This window comes from Gigantopelta aegis, chromosome 8 (assembly GCF_016097555.1).
Source record: "Gigantopelta aegis isolate Gae_Host chromosome 8, Gae_host_genome, whole genome shotgun sequence".
NCBI classification, from domain to species: Eukaryota; Metazoa; Mollusca; class Gastropoda; order Neomphalida; family Peltospiridae; genus Gigantopelta; species Gigantopelta aegis.
In genome coordinates this window covers 18,031,079-18,053,714 of record NC_054706.1, presented here as the reverse complement: position 1 = coordinate 18,053,714, position 22,636 = coordinate 18,031,079, and the positions used below count along the sequence as shown (strand labels likewise).

Genomic DNA, 22,636 nt, shown 5'->3' with positions numbered 1-22,636 from the left:
TTCTAACAATATAGAACGAGATATGATGTCCTTGGGAACTTGTTCTGACACGAGATACATACAATTTGCCTTTACTTTTGACTTACCCTCCTATATACGTGTGTGTGTGTGTGTGTGTGTGTGTGTGTGTGTGTGTGTATAATCCTTTGTTTGACACTTTGTGGCCGATGTGTATTTTCCAATGGTTCGTTCGTTCATCAATTCCTCCATTACCTGCAGACAGCTTCAACTTGTTATTTTCCATTTTGCACGTAGCTACAGCTCCGTTGGTGCATCCCACTTTCTTTGCCCATTCGTCCGGAGGGTTAAACTGGTCGCCCTCGCCATAGCACTTCATGTCTGTCTTGTCCCAGTAGTTAGAACAGCCCGAAGCTGCAAGAGAAATCAGCCAGTCAAGGGGAGGAAGGAAGGAAGGAATGTTATGATTTATTTAACAACGCACTCAACACATTTTAATTACGGTTATATGGGGTCGGACATATGGTTAAGGACCACACAGATAATGAGAGAGGTACGCCCTCTGCCGCAACGTAATGGGACTACTCTTTCCCTTTAGCAGCAAGGGATCCTCTACATGCACCATCCCATAGACAGGGTAGTACATACCACGGCCTTTGTTACACCAGTTGTGGAGTATTTTCTGGAATGAAACGTCAGTCGAGGAATTCACACAGACAAACATATACCAGTATACTAACATCAGCCTAAAGCAAGATAAAGGAAACCTACTGAAGAAAGAAGGGGGGGGGGGGGGGGGGGGGCGTGTCCTTCACTAGATATGTTGTGCCCCTCCACAATAATTATATTGTACCCTCACTCCAGATATAGATCGTTTCAGCAACAGATCACAGACAGACAGATAGTTTTTATAAAATGCAAAATCGTTAGGCTATTAAGTTTGGCGATGTGAAGTACATTCAGTTTCTTAAAGTCGCAGTAACACAAACAAACTATTGCCTGAAAATGCATGGCTGTATTTTGTCCCTAAACGTACGTTGACTGAAGTCATTTGCAAATATTCTGATCACTAGATCATGCTATTACTTCTCTCTGTCTCCCTCCCACTGCGTTGCTCCGTCTGTCTATGTCTGTCTATGTCTGTCTATTTGTTTGTTTCCCTACCTCCCTTAAAAAATCTAATAATGGGTCCACTGATGGGGTTCGATCCTACAACCTAAGCATCTCAGGCCAGTGTTTTATCAACTGGGTTAAATCTCCTCTCTCTCTCTCTCTCTCTCTCTCTCTCTCTCTCTCTCTCTCTCTCTCTCTCTCTCTCTCTCTCTCTCTCTCTGTGCGTTATGCCTTGGTCACAAATGGCCTGCGGCGTGTTGGCGGCGGCCGTAAGTCCCCAAAATTGCCATAACCGTGCGGTGGCCGCACGGAAGAATATGGTAGCCGTGAGACGATCTCAAGGTTTTTTGCTTGTCGCAGGGGCTTACGATTTTTTTAATTTGACTTTAAACTTTTTTTCGGAAATCGCAAGGCCGTAGGCCGCAACCCCGCCGCATGTAGTATCGCAAGGTCACTGTACGGTGGCCACGTTTTTTACTCTGTCTGGTGTGCCTAGAAAATCGTACGGCAGCCGCAACAACCGTGAGGCCTCCTTACTGTCACCGTACGGTGGTCTTGCGGCCTCCGTGAGATGGCCGTACGATACTTTAACTATCGTACGGCGGCTGTGCAGTGACTTCAGGGCTGCCGTACGATGGCCTAACGGCAACCGTAGAGTTGGCGGCCGCCGTTCGATCATCTTTCTGAAGAGGTATATATTGCCTGCTGTGACATATCGTCAAGATGGCGTTGATTTCACCACAGAAATTGCGCTTGGCACACCTGAGATTACGACTGAGGCAGATCCTTTCGGCGGCCTCACTACGCCCTTGCGGCGGCCGCAACAACCGTGCGGGCGCCTTGCGATTGCCTTGCGGTCGCCGTGAGGGCGCCTCGCGGTTTGTTAACTAGCGCCTTGCGGTCTCCTCACGCATTTTGATTTCATGACTTTTACGATTGCCGTGCGGACCCCGTAACATTTGTGAACACTGCTTCCGCAGCCCGCAAAGCCGTACGATTTGTAAAAATCCCATCTACAAACCGCAGACCGCAGAACCGTGCGGCGGCAGCATCATATGTGACCGAGGCATTATTAATCTTGTTACGCCTTACTTTTTTCCAGTGCAACAGAAAATTGAATTGATCTTCCCACAGTAGTCTTCTTGCACGTGCGTTTGTAACACCGACTCTCTCTTGTCTTCCCTACATCCAAACACGTGCCGTCATTGAGGGGACACCCTGAAAATGTAACATTCCTTACACTGCCGTTAGTCTGTTGTGTACGTTTTTAATGCATTGCTAAGTTAATTATTTGTAACCACCTACAAAATAACATATTATGACTACAGTGGAACCTCGTTAGTCCGGACTCCATTACTCCGGAAACCTCACCTTACGGACGGTTTTATCACAAAACGAAACGACTACCCAGTAAAGTTATTCGGTAATCCGGATATTCAGCTTCCGGAACCGGACGGTCATAATTCTGAACCAAATGTAAGAAGTAAAGGCAAATGGCTTCGTTTGACCGGTCGCCACTGATTGAACATAAAAGTAATCCGCCAATTAACGCTCAAGGAATCGACAGAGATAAAATGGCAGCACGGGGTTTCACACCGCAGTTTATTTAACCATTCACCTGTGTCTGTTTAGTGTTAGTCAGATAGAGCACAAGTGTTCACAAGTGTTTGATGTTTTTTAAAATATAATTTCTTTGATCTATGACCAGACTGGCTGTTTTATTTTATGAAGAAAAAAAAAAGAGTATTTTATTTTTAAAAGTGGGTAACTCTTGATCATACCCTACGGTACCCCATGACCTCGTTTTGTAACTACCCTCCTAACTTACCTGTATGATTTATTACTGAATACTGTTCATAATTGTTTTGGTGTGCAACTCAAGAGTATTGCCAGTCACCCAAAATAAAGACAAAGGAAACGTCTTTATATGTTATTGCTATCAAAACACTGGCTCGCGACTCTTTCACAAGTGGAACAATGCTCATTCAGTTTCACGCCGGTTTTGAGAGTTATATTTATGTGCTAGGGGCGGAGGGATGTATCATGTCGGCGCTAGTATTATATCAGTAGATATAGCAGAAATGAATTATAATTTCGCCATTTTATATGTTTAAAATATAATCTTTAAACGTAAAAACTTTAAACTAATAATGATTGTATACAAGTGAGAAACAATATGCATTCCTCAACAACGTACCCACTTCGTGGAAATGAACTCAACCACGTGGCCTAGATTTACAACATTAACCGGTACGACTAATAAAATTTAAAACTTGTTGTCGCTAGTAATCAAACATTTAGTATCAACAATGTAACATGTTTTAAACAGTATTTCATTTTATTTAATCGCATATTCTAACTTTAAGACAAGCACCTGGCAGTACACTACTGAATAGTAGACACAAAACTGGTTGAAGAAATGTCTGGTTCAAAAAATCAAATGTGTCGTTTTTAGTTTGTTTGTGAATCAAGGGAGATTACTCATCACGTACATTTCAGTAATCCGGAAATTCGTTAATCCGGACGTTTTTTTCAATAACCATACTGTCCGGACTAACGAGGTTCCACTGTATATGGAACCCGTATTTATCACGGGAAAGTTAAGATGGGGTGTGGTGGTCTTACACTGGGATTCCCCCCCCCCCCAAAAAAAAAAAAATAAAAAAATAATAATAATAATAATAACAACAACAACAACAACAACAATAATAATAATAATAATAAAAAAAAAAATGATGATAATAATAATAATAATAAATAAATAAATAAAATAAATACAACAACGGCCATCGTGTATATGTTACAGTCAATCTGTGAAACCAGTCATTACACGTAATGCCTAAACAAATCAGTCATTTCACAAAGTGCCTGTAACCACCAGGCAAATACGCGAAATGACTGAAAATTCCAGGCATTTCACGAAATGACTGAAAATCATGACCAGCCATTACGCCAAATGACTAAAGTGCTATCTATAATACCACACCACTCAAGTCCTAATGTAACGCTTTATTTAAATTCAAATTAAATCATTTAAGAAGTTGTACATGAAGATGAAGTTGAATGTTAACAAGTAGTCCATGTCAAATCATGAAAGTAACATATTGGTATAGAAAGGTCACTTGTTTTTGCACACAAGGCTACCATGACAACGGCTGGAACATTGAATTTTAGTTTTAAAACATTTTCAACGATTGGACTCGCATCTCTTAGGACCAGCACAGTTACACCTAACATATCCCTGTCCCTGTCTCCCACTTGCAGTGGTATGTTCTAGGACGGTTGGTAAATTGAATACGGCAGATATAAGATCATCCTCACTCTGCCATCGTGTACTGGTTGCAACAGAAGAACTTATGAGAATGGGAACTGTTTTTACTTGCCCATATCCAATGAAGGTTCAGGCACGCCTACCCCGGACTTAGCCTCTGACTTCGCCAGTGACCAATTCCGGCATAGGATGGGAGGGGGGGGGGGGGGTAAGTTTGAGGTGGGCGGAATTTGGAAAAAGTGCTGATGAGCTTGCGGACGTCCTCTAAGATCAGCTTGACAAGTTGAGCGTAGCGCTGTTGGAGACGGCCGGACTGCAGTGACCATTGCTCAACTTGTCCAATGTCTGGTTTCGGCGGCTGTGATGGTTGGCTTAGTTTGGCTTGGTGGCCACTCGGGGGAGTGGTTGCCTTCCGCTTCACAACAGCCGTCTTCCGGGCCTGCGTCTCAACGTGTGTCGCCTGTAAAATCGGCGACACAGCCGGAAACGCTGAAGTAGGGGCCGGTGGAGTTGGTCGCTGGTACGGCGTGTCACAGATGGCCGTGTTCAAGTCGTCCTGGTCCATTGTGGGTGAAGCTGGAGCATCCGGGGCTGGCGCATCTTCCGATCCAGTCTTCTTCCTCGGATGGGCGGCGTTGGGCGACGGAGCAGAAGGTTTTTTGTTGTTGTTGCTGCTGTTGTTGTTGTTTTTGCACCGGAGTTAAGGCCGTCCCAGACTAATATACATGTAGTAAGAAGAAACTGTTCTCTTTGGTAGTTGTCACCGCTCCCAAAACAAGAAAGGGAATAAGTATCTTTTTTTGGATTTAAAAAATTGTGGTAGAAGACTATACTAATGTAGTCTGGTACTTTGTTTTAACCCTATCGCTGCTTTGTATTGGTTATTTAAGGCTAGGTAAAATCGTAGTGTTCAGTGGATGGTGTGGTCTACTCCAGGATATGTTGCAGGTAGGCAAAGGTGCCTAAAAGTATTCTCGAGCCTACTGATAGGTGTTTTAGTCACTAACGTTATAATTGTAATCTGTGGATAATAATAAATACGTATTTAAATATATATACACACACACACACACACAGAGAGAGAGAGAGAGAGAGAGAGAGAGAGAGAGAGAGAGAGAGAGAGAGAGAGAGAGAGAGAGAGAGAGAGAGAGAGAGAGAGAGATTACCTTCTTTATCGAGTCCCAACATGTACGAGTTCCCTTTCTTGTTACACTTTAGTTCCAGACACTTGCTGTGAGTGTACGATTCTCCAACACCAACACATCCGCCACCTGGTTTCGAACAACCTGCCAATACAAACCATCACTTTAACGAGACTGGTCTCAGTTTACTGTCAAATAGTTTGTGTTTTATGCCATTTAAATACAATAATTAATCCAGCCTCACCTCCCCACTCGAGGATGAAAATGTACGGTTTTTGGGTTCTACTCTATATAAATAATGGTAAAAGCTTGTATCCCCATCGATCGATTGTATCCAGATATCGTTCCTACTGCCCTAACAGGGTAGCAGATAGCTCGGTCTTTTGTTGGGTAGTGACTCGCGATCTATAAGGAATACCTGATGAAAGGGGTTCCACCTTGACGGTGGATTTGAACTGGTAATGGCGTCCTGTTGGTGACTGCGTCTCGATCATGGTCACCGTCCCGTTACACTGGTACTCGTTGCAACCTCTTTTAAACTTCTCTCCGTTATCGTAACAAACATCGTTCACGGTGCATCCTGTAAGATTCAACAACGACAGCAAAAGAACAGATTGGTTATACAGCGAGTGTGAGTTTGTTTTGTTTAACGACACCACTAGAACTAATCATAGGGTATTAGAGGTTAAATGTTTCGTCATTCTCACAGGTAGTCGTCTGAGGAAACCCGCTACTTTTTTTTTTTTTTTTTTTTTTTTTATTATTATTTTTAGGAGAAATGAATCTTCTATATGGACTTTCCCAAAGACATGACAGCACATACAACGGCATTTAGTGTACCAGATGTGGGGCATTATATGTGACAAGTAAAAACCTCAACTGCGTTGGATCAGATCTGTAAAAGTCACTTCAAGCAGATATAATGTGATGTGTCGCAGTGTCTGTGCAGATCTGCGTCTGTTACATATCTTATAGGAACCAGGCTAAAGTTTTTATCTAAGCTTCCATACTGGTACTAGAGGATTAAATATCTTTATAACACATGATATCTCATACCACGATGTTTAATACACCAGATGCAATGAAAGTAATCTTGGTTCACTCAATTTTATTTATTTATTTTTGATTTGATAGTTCTTGGTAAAAAGAAAACTCGGTGGATACAAAACTGTGCAAGTTTTTTTTTAATCAGGCACAGGAGTGAAGGAAATGGTTTATTTAACAACACACTCAACACATTTTATTTACGGTTATATGGCGTCGGACATATGGTTAAGAACCACACAGATATTGAGGGAGGAAACCCGCTGTCGCCACTTCATGGGCTACTCTTTTCGATTAGCAGCAAGGGATCTTTTATATGCACCATTCCATAGACAGGATAACACATATCACGACCTTTGATGTACTAGTCGTGGTGCACTGGCTGGAGCGAGAAATAGCCCAATGGGCCCACTGACGGGGATCGATCCCAAACCGACCGCGCATCAAGCGAGCGCTTTACCACTGGGCCACGTCTCTCCCGCACAAGAGTGTTACTAAGCGAGTGCAGGATAGCAAATTTACAGTAACTGTTGTTTATCTTAAACAAACGTAAAACTACAGAATATTCGAAATAAGATAACTTAACTACTTGTTTCCTAAGACTCCTGCGCGTGCTGTAACCTCACCGTGGTGCAGGGGTGTAACATTCTCTTTGAGAAAGGCCAATACAGCACAAATAGAAATTTTGAGTAAAAGTCAGTATCTATCTGTGATATTTGTATTTTTGCACAGTTCTTTACACTGTTTTTAGTTAAATCTTGAATTTTTATATTGATGTTGATCATCACCTTATTTGTTTGCATTACCATAGTTTGACACCCAATAGCCGATGTATTGTTCGTGCTGGGGTGTCGTTAAACATTCATTCATTCATTCATTCATTCATTGTTTCCAAAGAAATATATGCTGATGTATAGTTTTATAACAAATGGCAAACTATATGTTATAAACTCACTGAAGATTGGTTTCATTTCATATTGGTCTGTCTGTTATATTTATAATGTTTTACGTTATTCTTAAAGCGTTCCTCCCCTATCCAACTCAACATAATTACATTTAGAAGAAGTTTGTTTTGTTTAAGGACACCACTAGAGCACATTGATTTATTAATCATCGTCTGTTGGATATCAAACATTTGGTAATTTTTACATATAGTCTTAGAGAGGAAACCCACTACATATTTCTATTTGTAGCAAGGGATCTATTATATGCACGATCCTAAGGACAGGATAGCACATACCACGACCTTTGATATACTACTGCATGGTTTCTGACAGAGGGTAAAACGAGTATGGCGCCATACCCAATTTCGTTTTAAGTTAACTTTTTGACAAACTTAATTACTCTTATCATTACTGTATGATATTCTTAACCCTAACCCTAAACTTAACCCATTTTCTTTCTGGGGGAGGTCCCCCACACCCCCTGAGGACTGTGGTTGCATTCAATTCCATCGCACCATACCCAAAATGTTCTTTCTGGCAGAAACACTGACTAGTCGTGGTGCACTGGCTGAAACGGTAATTACTTTTAGTGTCAGGTCGCTATATCCGTAAGTTAGTACCTGCACGAGATGGGATCCAGTTTACCGTCCTGCTGAACCTAGGCCATCGTGGAGGAAGAATGACGCATTTGGAGAACGTACAATCCTTCTTATTGCGAATCTCTTCGTCGGGTTTGTAGCATTTCCCCTCGTGCTCGCAGGTCACCAACCGCTTCTGTGAACATAATATTATAACGTGATCTTAGTAACCTGGGGCCTAATTCACTAAACTTGCAACTTTGCGATCTCGCAGTGCAGTGCTAAAAGACTTACAAAGAGGATGCTCTGTTGTCTAGCAGAGCCTAAGAGACCTTTGTGAATTAGTTCCCTGGTGCATAATAAGAACGACCCACTACATCAGGAGCGGATGCGGAAATGTTTCTAAGGAGGGGCACCAGCGTTTATAAGGATCTACACCTCGGGCAAAGGCTACACTAGGTGAGCTACACCTCGCCCCCATCTTCTGTGAAGCGTGTCCTTACAACATCGCAGACCTCCCTTGTCGTCATCTGTCATTATGTTTATACACGTGTCTATCATAAAATCTGCTAATTTTAAAATGTTCTGTGAGTGGTTTAAATCTTAAAATGCAAACAACTATAACAAAAAGACAACAAAACAAACATCAACAAAACAAAACAAAACAAAAATAATTTTAAAAAATAAAATAATAATAAACAAAGAAAAACCCTCCAAAACAACAAAAGCAAACAAACAGGCTAAACAGATAAACAAAAAGGCCCCACCACCACCCATCCAAAATATTACTCAAAGGAAAACAAACCCTCTCCCTTAATCCCAACGGTTGCCAACCCCACATCCACAACCAATTCCCTCTCCCCATCCCTCAATAAAACAAAAGACAAACAACAAAAAATCCCCGCCACCACCCACCCAAAAAATTACCCAAAGGAAAACATACCCTCTCCCCTAACCCCAACGGTTGCCAACCCCACATCCACAACCAAATCCCCCACCCAAAAGACAAACAAAAACATGTTAGAAAAGAATATCAAAAACAATAAAAAAAATTTTTAAATTAATTAATTTAAAAAACCCAAACCTAAAGAGAGTAAAAGCTATTCTAGCCCAGACCTTCCATGACGTAACCATGCCGTACTGCAGCTTCCAGTTGTTGGAAATCTTGGACCACCGGAAGCTGATTCGGCAGATCCGCTTGTCGCACTTCACCCCGTTCATCCACTGGTACTTGATGCACTTCTTAGTCACGCGGTCCATACAACCTAGAAAGATTTCATCACGATGGTGTGTCAGTGATGGCGATGATGATATTGTGAGCATGGTCAGGAATAGGAGAATGGGGGGGGGGGGGGGGGGGGGGGGGGGGGGGGGGGATAATTATTTTTGTCCTTTTATTCAATTGTAATTTCTGCGTTAAATGACGGCCACCAATTTTGGTGCCCGACAAACAAGAACTAAATGAACGTTAAAAAAAAAGAATTGTTTTATTTCATGACGCACTCAACACATTTTATTTACGGTTATATGGCGTCAGACATATGGTTAAGGACCACACAGATATAGAGAGAGGAAACCCGCTGCCGTCACTTCATGGGCTACTCTTTTTCAATTAGCAGCAAGGGTTCTTTTATATGCACCATCCCACAGACAGGGTAGTACATACCACGACCTTTGATATACTGAATGTTAAAGTAACAGACCCTGATTTTTAAACACTACGACGTATTGTTCACCATTAAAACCGTTTTTGACATTTAAATTAGAACTACATACATTTTATCATTTAGAATATTCATTTTTATACACCTGAAATGGTTCTGATCATCCGGGTTTTTGCAATATTCTAAAATGCACATTTCATAATTCTAAAAACGCACGTTCGTCTGAGAAGTAATGGTTATCAAGACAAGCTCTGGTTATTTTTAGACGGCCGTAGACAACACGGAGAACTTTAGTTACAACGTTTGTAAACTGTTACCTGCTTTAACACGACAGAACAAGACTGTCACGATGTTTTTAAATACATTGAGCTATTTTAGACCAGGCACGGCCGTGGACAACGACGAGTACTCACCACTCAGTCTCTTGATAATGCGGAGCCTCCCATGGCCCACACACACCCACTTGAGACACGGGTACTTGTCCACGGTGAACACTTCTCCCCTCTTGCCATTGTGCGTCACCTGCTTGTCGCCCTTCCCGAACTTGATGCGACAGCTATTTTGGTACGTGTCTGCAATGCAAGCATCATTTATACATTACAGTGGCGGACCTAGAAACTCCATTTGGGGGGGGGGGGGGGGGGCTCCAATGGCAGGTGGCCAAAGGTCACAAACATCCCGGAAGGGATTCTTCACATTGTCCAAACGTAACATTTTTTAAATAATAATAAAATTATAACAAAAAATTGTTTAGCCCACACGACTCCCTTCTTAGATCCGTCAGTGCATTACATTACTGGGTGGAGTTTTTTTTTTTATATACCTATCCATACCGACTAAAATACATTCGTGTTTACGTAATGCAAATTCAGTTCTCGTTGGATACATTATACATATGCTCCAAATCTCACTAATTGATGATATTTTGAATATACATGTATAATAAGTAAAAGCTGCGTAGCTATAAATAACAGTAGACCGGATAGTCACCAGTCGGTTGGTAATTTAACAATCTAATTAAAATTAGCTCCGCTATTACATGTGGATCTAACAGCAGCCAGTTGGAGCTCATGTCCACCAATCAAAACCTTACTTGCAGAATCATGCCAGTGATTTAAAAATAATTTGAAAACATTCCGAATTATCCTGAGGGTATACGATATGTTTCATGTGAATTACGAATGCCTTATTTAGACCAGTAGAACTAATTTTAATCAGTAGTCTCCAATGTCCAAGTAACATTTCGTCTGTAAATATTAATTTAAATATTGACCAATCACACTTCGCCTTTTCTAACGTTATTTGGGAGCATACAAATTCTAAAAATATCGGGCGAGTCTATTTTAGTGGCCGCAGTACAGCGAACGATACCAATACGTACGGGATGGGTTATCAGTGTTCAGTTTTACATTACAAATTATTTATTTATTAAAAAAAACTAAAAACTAAATCAGTCTTCAGTTTTACATTACAAATTATTTATTTTATAAAATAAAACATGTTTTAAGGCATTCGTAATTCACACGAAACATGTATACCCTCAGGATATTTCGGAATGTTTTCAAATTATTTTTAAATCACTGGCATGATTCTGCAAGTAAGGTTTTGATTGGTGGACATGAGCTCCAACTGGCTGCTGTTAGATCAACATATAATAGTGGAGCTAATTTTAATTAGATTGGTAATTTAAAGAAGAAGAAGGAAATGTTGTATTTAACGACGCACTCAACACATTGTATTTACGGTTATATGGCGTCAGACATATGGTTAAGGACCACACAGATATTGAGAGAGGAAACCCGCTGTCGCCACTTCATGGGCTACTCTTTTCGATTAGCAGCAAGGGATCTTTTATATGCACCATCCCACAGACAGGATAGTACATACCACGGCCTTTGTTACACCAGTTGTGGAATGCTGGCTGGAACGAAAATAGCCCAATGGGTCCACCGACGGGGATCGATCCTAGACCGACCGCGCATCAAGCGAACGCTTTAATACTGGGCTACGTCCCGCCCCATTTGGTAATTTGATGTCATAAATGAAAAATAAATTGAACTTAAAGTTGTAAGTTCGCCTCACCATATTAGAACATTTACTATTTATGGGAAATACAACCACATCGTCAGTTGTAATAAACATGTATGTTACATCATTTCCAAATGTCTAAATATGTGTACTGTATGTTTAATACCCAACCCAGTATTTGTAGTTTGTATGTAATCGCTGAAATGATAGTTTGGCAATGTTGTATGCAGTACCGGGTATGTAACACAGTGGCGGATCCAGAAAATCTCTTTAGGGGGCCCAATGACATGATGCGGAATGCCAAGGGAACTTTGGGGGAGGTCTGGAGAAGGATCGTAAAAAACCCAATTAAAATTAATATATAATAAAATTACAACTCACAAAATGTAGGGGGCGGGCCCCTGCCCCAACCCCTAGATCCGCCTCTGTGACATCATCTCGAGGAGAGGCATTTATGTAGCCTGTTTGCTGATCCACTTCATTCATTTGAATACATTTTTTTTTTTTTTTAAATTATGTTACTGCTATCAACGATTATCATCAAGTGCCATTTTATAATATTAAAGTATATGTCGCCAATAGCGAGTATCGAAGAACGGCAAAAAGAAAACTAATGTTGTTTATGGTCTACTCCAGTTTGTTTGCTATAGACCTGATCTTTTAGCAGAAAAAAACACTTTTGGAAATTAATAAATCTAAGATTGCTGTCGAAAATTGTAACACGAAAGTAGTCTATTCCGCGTATACCTGTTAGACACTCACCCATATTTTAATGGTATTTTGACATTTTCCATTAATTTACACGACAATTGCCGGAAACGTTACCATTAAAACATTAAAATTTCTTTGATGTGACGTCAACAATGCTATGACGTTTAGTTTCAATATGCTTATTGATGTCAAAGCGATACTACGTACATTCTTCAGAATACCGATTAATTTCAGAAATATAAGAACAGAATCGCTGTTTGACATTTATAATCATATTTATTTTTAATGTGCGTGGTCTACCTATTGATGACTGCTAACTACTGTGTTGTTCTGTAGCAGTATTTTCTACAGGAGATAAGTGGACCTATGTATAGAGGTAAGTGATAGACTGCTTGTTTGTTTGATTGTTTGTTTTAGTGTAGGTTATAATGCATTAAGATGTTTCTTCAGAAATAAGAAGGGGCGGAGCGAAGCGGAGCCCGTTCTTATTTCTGAAGAAACGTAAAGGGACATTCCCGAGTTTGCTGCATTGTGTGTTTCCGACTAATAAAATATTTCTACGATTAAACTTGTATATTAAATATATTTTCTTGTTTAGAATATCAGTGTCTGTATATTCAATGTGTTTTTGGTCGTCTTAATATTTGCAAGAAGCCCAAACTGGATTTTGTCTTCAAATAATTCCGTACGTACGGAAAAATAGTTTTTAGGAAATAAAATGAAATTTAACCTAGTACAAATATTAGAACGATCAGAAACACGTTTAATATACAGCCACTAATATTTTATGCAGAAAAATATATTTGATATGTAATTACAGTCGTCAAAAAGTCTCTCTTAGTCGAGAACATTTCAAACTCAGGAACGTAACTTTAAGCCTTGCAACCGATTTAGACGGCATTTTATAGGTTCATTTCTTGATATGGGTGGGGCAAGCGTCATTGCGTGATCGCGCCAGTTGTTTTGACGTCATTCGTACAGCTCTTGGTAATGATGTCTGTAGAAGTAATTTTAATCACGTGACTTGTTATTAACACGGCTTTTTGGTGTGTCTTCACGATTAAGACGATCGAAATGCTGATATCCGATTGTTGAATTGGAGAGAAACCGAGGGAGTACCGTCTAATTGTGGTTTTTTTTTGTTGTTTTTGTGGGGGTTTTCCCATCAGCACTGTTTAGGCATTGACCTGAGCCAGGATTTATATTGGGGGCGTATCCACACTGTCTATTCGTCGTGTTAAAGGGCAACAGGCAAATATAAAAGGAGGTGAGGGAAAAGGTGTCATACGCTCCCCCCTCCCCCCTCCCCCACCCCCCACGGCTATGCAAGTGTGCATAGTGGTTATGCTGCTGCACCATCTTTGTTGAAATTTGAAATTGCATAAGAAATTATCATGTTAACACTCGCATAGCCAGGATGTTGGTTTTGTTTGTTGTTGTTTGTTTGTTGTTTTGTGTGGGGGTGGGGGGTGGGGGGTGGGTGGGTGGGGTTGGTTGTTGTTTATTTTGTTTTTTGTTGTTTTTTTTTTTTTTTTTTTGGGGGGGGGGGGGGGGGGGGCAAACAAACCTCAAACCTAATAAATCCTGTTAGGATTGTAAGACAGTCCCAAATATACTTTTCAAAAAAGTAGGGGAACCTGAAATATTAATGTTAATATCAACTATTAGACCGAAATACGTTTTGACCACAGACATCCTAGTAAAGAACGTTCAGGTCTGTTTATCAACACACTGAACTGAACTGAACATTTATTTCTCTCAGGCCGTAATCCACGGCATATGAGGAACAATATATAATACAACAATTCACACTTTTTAACAAGATGACAGAGTAAAACTATTCACATAAGTATATCTACATAAAACGAACATGGGAATATAATTATAAATAATTGGTTTGGGTTTGCATACACAATAATAATACAATAAAGCTATGAGCCGGAGGGCTTGAAAGTATTCATAATATGTTTACAAAATATTGCAAGTTTTCGGAGGACACCAGTTTTTTTACAATTAAATAATTCGTGAAATTTATATGTGTTTGGTTTGGATCGATAATATTTCGGTATATATTGAAGTCTGAATTGGTTGAAATATGGGCATGTAAAAATATAATGGAATTCATCTCCGATGTCGTTAGTGTTGCATAAAAAACACAATCTATCATGTAATGGTTTACGTATCCATCTACCTGTCTCTATTGGAAGATTGTGGTTTGATACTCTAAAACGTAACAATGGGCACCAATGTTTTTTTTCTAATAAATTTAAATAATTTTCGAATGCTATACTGCTTTTAAATATTTTGTAACAAGATGCTTTCGATGAAGTGTCAATATGACTGTACCATGTTTGCAAAAATTGATCTATGAGTTTTGTTGAAATAAACATTTTCAACAATGAAGCACTATTAATACGCTCACAATGTGACCACCATATGTATGTGCAACCAATATTATCTAAAATTGATTTTATAAAAGCTATCCATTTGTGATCATAAAAATGTGTATTATAATCATTCAATAACATTCTGTACACTAATAATGATAGCTTGGACTGCTTCCCAGTAATCATCCTAAACCAAAATCCTATCATTCTTATTTTTACTGTTATATCTACCGGGAAGCATCCAAGTTCTCCATACAACATATATAATGGGGTGGATTTTCTAACAGGCAATAATAACTTTAAATATTTGCTATACAATTTTTCTATGCAGGACAGACTTTCAAAACCCCAAATTTCACATCCGTATAAAGCAATAGGTAAAACCATACAATCGAATAATTTAAGTTGGCATTGAATGGAAAGATGGCAACGTTTTCCTTGTCTAAGTGTAAAATACATAGCTTTTTGAGCTTGATCATATTGATGTTTTCGAGCATTAGTGAATTTATTGGATTTATGAAATATAATTCCAAGATATTTGTATATTTCTACATTATCTAGATTTGTGTTTCCTAAATGGAACCTTTTGGAATAATCTTTTTTATTACCACTGAAAATTAGCACTTTAGTTTTTTTTACAATTTACATTTAGTTTCCATTTTGTACAATAAGAGTCGAAAATATTTAATAAATTCTGCATGTCGTCATAATTTTCGGCAAAGAGCGCTGTGTCATCAGCATATAGTAACACAAAAAGAACAATATTTGTATACAAAGTGGAATCTGTGAATAAGTTATCTATGCGGATGCCATTACAATCATTAGTTTTAAACGTATCCTCTAAATCATTGAGAAACATGGAGAATAATAGGGGCGATAAATTTTCTCCCTGTCTAACACCCATGGAACATTGAAAATAATCCGACATTGTGTTATGTGCACTAATGCATGACTTAATGTTCTGATACATGCTATATATTACTTTAAAACATTTACCATTAATACCATTTTGTATTAGTTTTCCCCAAAGTCCTGTTCTCCATACTGAGTCGAATGCCTTGCTAAAATCTATAAAAGTACAATACAGTTTTTTTTTCTTCCGTGCTTTTAGCAATTCGATGAGTCCATATAATGTAAAAATATGATCGTTCGTCGAGTACTCCTTCCTGAATCCGGCTTGAACTTCAGATAACAAATCATTAGTTTCTAAATATAATTTCAGTCTATTATTTAAAACAGCTGTAAACAGTTTCCCGAGACAACTAAGTAAAGTAATAGGTCTATAATTTTCTGGAACAGTTCTATCGCCACATTTATAGATCGGTTTGATTATGCCAACTAGCCACGAATCAGGAAAGATGCCATGTTCAAACACTAAATTAAAGAGCTTAACATACACAGGGACCATACAGCCGATAGTTTGCTTAATATACTCGTTGATTATTTGGTCTATTCCGCAGGCTTTATTGTTTTTTAGATTTTTAACAACGGCGAGTATTTCTTCTTGTAATATTGATTCATTTAGCATGGTAGTGTCCTCAAAATCTATATTAAAACTTGGATCTTTTTCTTCTGTTGTGTTGTCATCACTGCTGTTTATATTTTTAAAGTAATCGTACAGAGTGTCTAAAGGGGGGAGAGTAGGGTCTTGTTTTTCTTTTAACAGTTTCCAAAAGGCGTGGGTATCATGTTGACTAAGTTCTGTGAGTCTTTGTTCTGTCTTCCAATTGTGTTTGTTAACATATTTCCGTATTACATTTCTGTAGCTTTTACTGGCATTCAAAAGTCGTTGCTTATTATCAGGTGTTTTTCGTTGTTTGTATGCTGATCTCGCTTCTGTATACTTTCTTCTTAGTGTTCTGCAATGATTGCCAAACCATGCTTTGTTACGGGTATTTTCACGCTTGTGTCTGGCTCTGACGCGGGCTTGCGTGTAACCGAAAGTGTCGGCTGCGGTGTCAACAAATAGGGTCCCAATACGCTCCACTGCACCATTCAGCTTTTCTTTCGAGAAGTGTTCACACAGTTCATTTAATATTACGTTTATGTCGTTGACTGTTTCTTTGTTTATATTTTCACTATAGTGTTTAGCCTCTTTAGTATTCCATTTCCTTGGGGTGAGTTCATTATTAATGACGGCGTGGTGTTTACCACTAGCTGTATGGATATTCAGTCGCATTGTTAATGGATTGTGAATGTCCGAGAATAGTGGTTCGAATTCGTTGACCTTGAATTTAAGAATTATTTCCAAAACTGTGAATGAGGCTATGGCATAATCTATTACACTCGATCCTTTGCAAGTAGGTTGTCCTATACCCCGATCTTCGCCGACTCTTCCGTTCACTAAATACAAATTACTATTTTTACAAAGATCAATTAGTTTATATCCGTGACCGTTAGGTCTACTGGTATCTTGACTCGCTCTTTGTAATGGAATGCCAATATTTAATAAGTTGTTAGGTTCATTCATAAAATCGGAGATATCAGAAATGAGTGTGTTATTAGTATGTTCACCATCACAACTCACATAATCTACAAGCAAACTCGTTTTAGCATTAAAATCGCCGATCAAAAGAACATTATTTCCACTTAAGAGTTTCTCGTTCACTTCGTCTTGTATTGTGTTAAACGTATCATGGTTAAAATAGGGCGAGCCTACTGGGGGTATATATACAATTCCAATAACAGTGCTTAATACATCTCCCTGTGAAATAGCGTTAGAAAGAGTAAACCATAATACATATTGGGATACAGTTTTATGAATATGTACTTGATCTGTGAGCTTATTTTTAATTGCCAGGCATATGCCCCCTGATCTTACATTGGATTCAATATTTCTATTATTAGTAAAAATTGTATAACCTGGTATTTCTACGTGATCAATATCGTTAAGTTTAGTTTCAACTAAACATATTAAATCATACTGATTGATAAAATCTATAAATTCTGGAATATCCAGTCTGCTGTTGAGACCACACACATTTAAATATACAATATCTACATAGTCACATACGCTTATTCCCTCTGAATAAGAATGTACACGGGGAATATTTACAGTTTCGTATTCACTTGGTGTTGACAAGTCCTGACCGGTGTCTCTCCTCCGGCGTCCCTATGGTCGATATTCCCTTGGTGAGAAATTACGTGCACGTTTGTTTGGGTTTTCATTCGGAGGACTGTACGGATGCGCATCGTTGGGCCTATCGTGGGGTGCACTATCGGGAAACCAGCGTTTACCGTCAATAAAAAGTTTATCAACGACAAGTGAGGCACGGAGTCCACGACGCTGCGCTTCTTTGTACTTCGGCCATAACTCCTTTCTGCGTTGAACGATCTCGTAAACACCAAAACACATTCCATAGTTTGCATGTGCATCACGCAGTTGCTCCGTACACGTGTGCGGGGTTTCATGATCAATTTTGACAATTTCCAGGAAGGTCGATTAATCACTGTGGAACATTATTTCTGTCAATCTTTTTCATTCCGTTGATCATACAGTTGTTATTGTTTTGTTTTTAATCATTTTTATTGTTTGAATTTGCGATTTACTGATAAAAAAACGCCAACTTTCAAATTTCACTTTTGACCCCAATCGTCCTTCAAGATCTTTGGTGGTCATAAAACCTACTGTAATACTGAACTACCGGTTGTAATGTTTACTCAATAAATTCACCATTATTATATAACCATTCCCAACAGCTAATATACCTTACAATTTTGGCAATTGTAAATTCTTATTAGAGTTTCCCTACTTTTTTTGAAGAGTATATATTAATAGGCCTATACAAGAAATGACCGCGAGGTTTATTCAGTTCAGTTTTAAAAAAAGAAGTTTGTTTTGTTTAACGACGCCACTAGAGCACATTGATTTTTTATCTTATCGTCGGCTATTGGACGTCAAACATATGGTCATTCTGACACTGTTTTTTTAGAGGAAACCTGCTGTCTCCACATAGGCTACTCTTTTACGACAGGCAGCAAGGGATATTTTATTTGCGCTTCCCACAGGCAGGATAGCACAAACCATGGCCTTTGTTGAACCAGTTATGGATCACTGGTCGGTGCAAGTGGTTTACACCTACCCATTGAGCCTTGCGGAGCACTCACTCAGGGTTTGGAGTCGGTATCTGGATTAAAAACCCCATGCCTCGACTGGGATCCGAACCGAGTACCTACCAGCCTGTAGGCCGATGGCCTAACCACGACGCCACCGAGGTCGGTCAGTTCAGTTCAAGTCAGTTTATTGCAGCAGTTTAACTATTTGTACTGCCCTCGTGTTTAGCAGATGAATGTAATGCATTTATTATTATTTTAGTAGATAACATGTAATTGGTCAGCTTGATATTCCCGTGGATATACATAATAGTATACTTATGAATACTATAGGTGCCTTTATATCCATTTGTCCAATCCAAGCATTATTAAGAAGAAATATTTACAAATTACAATTTATAATACTTAGCCTATTATACTAGTGGGGGAAAAGGTCTTGTTTAGAAATATTTACACATTACAATTTATAATACTTAGCCTATTATACTAGTGGGGGAAAAGGTCTTGTTTAGCAATATTTATAGATTACAATTTATAATACTTAGCCTATTATACTAGTGGGGGAAAAGGTCTTGTTTAGAAATATTTACAGATTACAATTTATAATACTTAGCCTATTATACTAGTGGGGGAAAAGGTCTTGTTTAGCAATATTTACAGATTACAATTTATAATACTTAGCCTATTATACTAGTGGGGGAAAAGGTCTTGTTTAGAAATATTTATAGATTACAATTTATAATACTTAGCCTATTATACTAGTGGGGGAAAAGGTCTTGTTTAGCAATATTTACAGATTACAATTTATAATACTTAGCCTATTATACTAGTGGGGGTGGAAGTTCTTGTGCAGCATTATAACTTTATGCTAGGCTCAGACTACTGACTGTCAACACAAAGTTGGCCAACTTTCTACTCTCACGACTTCTACGACTGTCCAGTTGCTAGTCTGAGCGCTCTTCAAACTGGAATCTCGTCGTATAACCCATTAGTTGTTAATCTGAGCGCACAAGTTGTTAAGTCGGGAGTTTGGGAAATTATAACGGGAGTGACCGTCGAGTTGGCCAACTTTGTCGCAACAGTTCACAGTTTGAGCCTAGCATTACATTTTTAAATATATCTGCAACTGTTATATACGGTAAACGTGCGGAAGGTGTATGCGAGTTGCGTCCCTTGGGTGAACTCGAGGAGTCTAATGCTTTTTTTTCGAACGATGTGCGACGTGCCCTTTGAGGATTATGTGGCCCTTGATGTTTTCACGTATTTGCGGGGGTGTTTTAATTTATGTACTTTGAGTCGATGTAATTTGCGAATTTGTATACCTTTGCGTGTTGTGATATGTATTTGGTCTCACTACACAGATGTCATCTGCCATTCAAACCCATGTTAAACTGCCCAACTTCAAGCGAAGATTGCCCATAGAACGGGTTCTCGTTGGCACTAACAACATACACCATTGCAAACATACATATATAAGCATTTATTTTCACTCCAAAATTGAGAACATTACCGTCTCAGTTTTTTGCTATATGACCGCATATGGCTGTAGTACCGGTCCGAACAGGTGGTTCATTAACCGATTCACTCCGGCTGTCACTTGCGCTATATACCCATGTCCCAAAAGGTCGATGCACAATATTACAAAATAACATGGGCAAAATACAGCCAGAAGGCTTACCATTAAATATACATATTGTTTTAATTCTTCACCATTTCCTAGAAGTGATATGTGAACCATAACATGTGTCCCAATTAGTAACTATAGTGGACCGTCATCAATGAACTCTCACCCGGAAGTGATCTGTGTAGTGAGACCTTAAAGTCTAGTGACCGATTTTGTCAAACTTGGTTTGAAGTCAGTTTGATAATTTGGGTCATTTACACCATGAAAAGCTATACTAGAGCCGTGTAACTTATGAACTCTTACCAATACACCAAAAGATAGATGCACCATACCATCCAATAAAACTTCATATTACATTGTTACTCCTTGGTCATCCACACAATAGATGACCATCAAACAAGCAGCCACTATATGGTAATGTATGACCTTGTTGGTAGTTCTGATATGGGGAACATACAAAGAAGCTAATTATCTAGTTAGTTCATTAAAAATATTAGTTTCCATCAATTGTTGCTATGGGCAACAATTGTTTCATAATGAAGTGTTGAAATCCTGTTTTTTGAAGATCCACATATGATTAATGGCAGATACAAATTCTACTTTCATAGTAGAATACTATGTTATATATTCACAATACCATCAAAACTGTTTGTCACTATGACTGTACATTCGAAAAAATTCATTATGCACAAAATCACAGAAATTAGGGTGAATTTGGATATTGACCTTGTGACCTTGAATTTTGACCTTTTACAATGAGAAACTCAGTGTTAGACACTCAGATCAATTTATTTATTACATGTAAGAACACTAGAATATACATTTTGACACACACACCTCTAAAAAATAAAAATAAAAGAACAAGAAAAAAAAAAAAAGAAAAAAAAATTGACATGTTTGTAATATTTACCCAAATAGGGCCCCCATACACTTGGCTGAAATCCACATCGATGTAATTACCTTTTATAAGGATGCTATACTAGTACATTTTCATTTTGGCTTGCTAAACTTATATATTTTGGGATAAACAGTAATTTCATGTTTTACATTATGGTCTCACTACACAGATGTCATCTGCCATTCAAACCCATGTTAAACTGCCCAACTTCAAGCGAAGATTGCCCATAGAACGGGTTCTCGTTGGCACTAACAACATACACCATTGCAAACATACATTATATAAGCATTTATTTTCACTCCAAAATTGAGAAGATTACCGTCTCAGTTTTTAGCTATATGACCGCATCTGGCTGTAGTACCGGTCCGAACAGGTGGTTCATTAACCGATTCACTCCGACTGTCACTTGTGCTATATACCCATGTCCCAAAAGGTCGATGCACAATATTACAAAATAACATGGGCAAAATACAGCCAGAAGGCTTACCATTAAATATACATATTGTTTTAAGTCTTTACCATTTCCTAGAAGTGATATGTGAACCATAACATGTGTCCCAATTAGCAACTATAGTGGACCGTCATCAATGAACTCTCACCCGGAAGTGATTTGTGTAGTGAGACCTTTGTGAACCTTTATCTGTGTGCGAACATACAAACTTCTATCAATCATCAGTGTGATTTGTCATGTGTTTTGGAAATGCGAACTTCAGGTATGAAAACGATTGCGAAACCCTTACAATATCAAAACCTTTTGTTTGCCATACATGTATTAAAAATGTATCTGTTAAAAGAAATAAGAAAATACCTCTTTTGACAATGCCAGTAGAAGGCCGAATCTCATCAACAATTTCATCCATCACGTCTTCGACGAAGTATCCTTCCGCCGGAATGAATCCCGTTAATGCCGTCAGAGCAAGACACAGAACCTGTGAGAAAACCCCCACGCATTCAATATAAAAGGCATATCTTCCTCTACTCAGCATCCTCCCTATCTTTTTATTTTTTAGAACGACCATCAAAATTGCGCCAAATTTCCTTCATCAAAATGCGCACCCATTTCCCTTTGGCTTAATCCTACGGGACATTCCAAATTACATAGCACCATACCACCCTCCGCCTGTTACCGGCTACGATCGAACTGCTGGTGCTCCCTTTGCACCTGCTAGTGCAGGCGGTTCCTCCTCCTCCCACCTCAACCATTTCCTGTCCTGGACGGGG

The 22,636-nt window shown here is 38.9% G+C and overlaps 1 protein-coding gene across 1 annotated transcript in view; it reads right to left on the bottom strand.

Annotated features, from left to right (window-relative positions):
- Nucleotides 1–12,576, bottom strand: part of LOC121379519 — a 29,860-nt gene extending 17,284 nt beyond the window's left edge. The window contains exons 1-8 of the mRNA XM_041508164.1: nucleotides 12,505–12,576; nucleotides 10,128–10,286; nucleotides 9,167–9,315; nucleotides 8,093–8,246; nucleotides 5,903–6,064; nucleotides 5,509–5,628; nucleotides 2,164–2,289; nucleotides 214–372 (exon numbers count right to left, since the gene is read on the bottom strand). Of these exons, the coding sequence (XP_041364098.1) occupies nucleotides 214–372; nucleotides 2,164–2,289; nucleotides 5,509–5,628; nucleotides 5,903–6,064; nucleotides 8,093–8,246; nucleotides 9,167–9,315; nucleotides 10,128–10,286; nucleotides 12,505–12,508 (1,033 nt within the window). The 5' untranslated portion in view covers nucleotides 12,509–12,576. The remainder of the gene's footprint in view (nucleotides 1–213; nucleotides 373–2,163; nucleotides 2,290–5,508; nucleotides 5,629–5,902; nucleotides 6,065–8,092; nucleotides 8,247–9,166; nucleotides 9,316–10,127; nucleotides 10,287–12,504) is intronic.
- Between the last annotated feature and the right edge of the window lie 10,060 nt (nucleotides 12,577–22,636).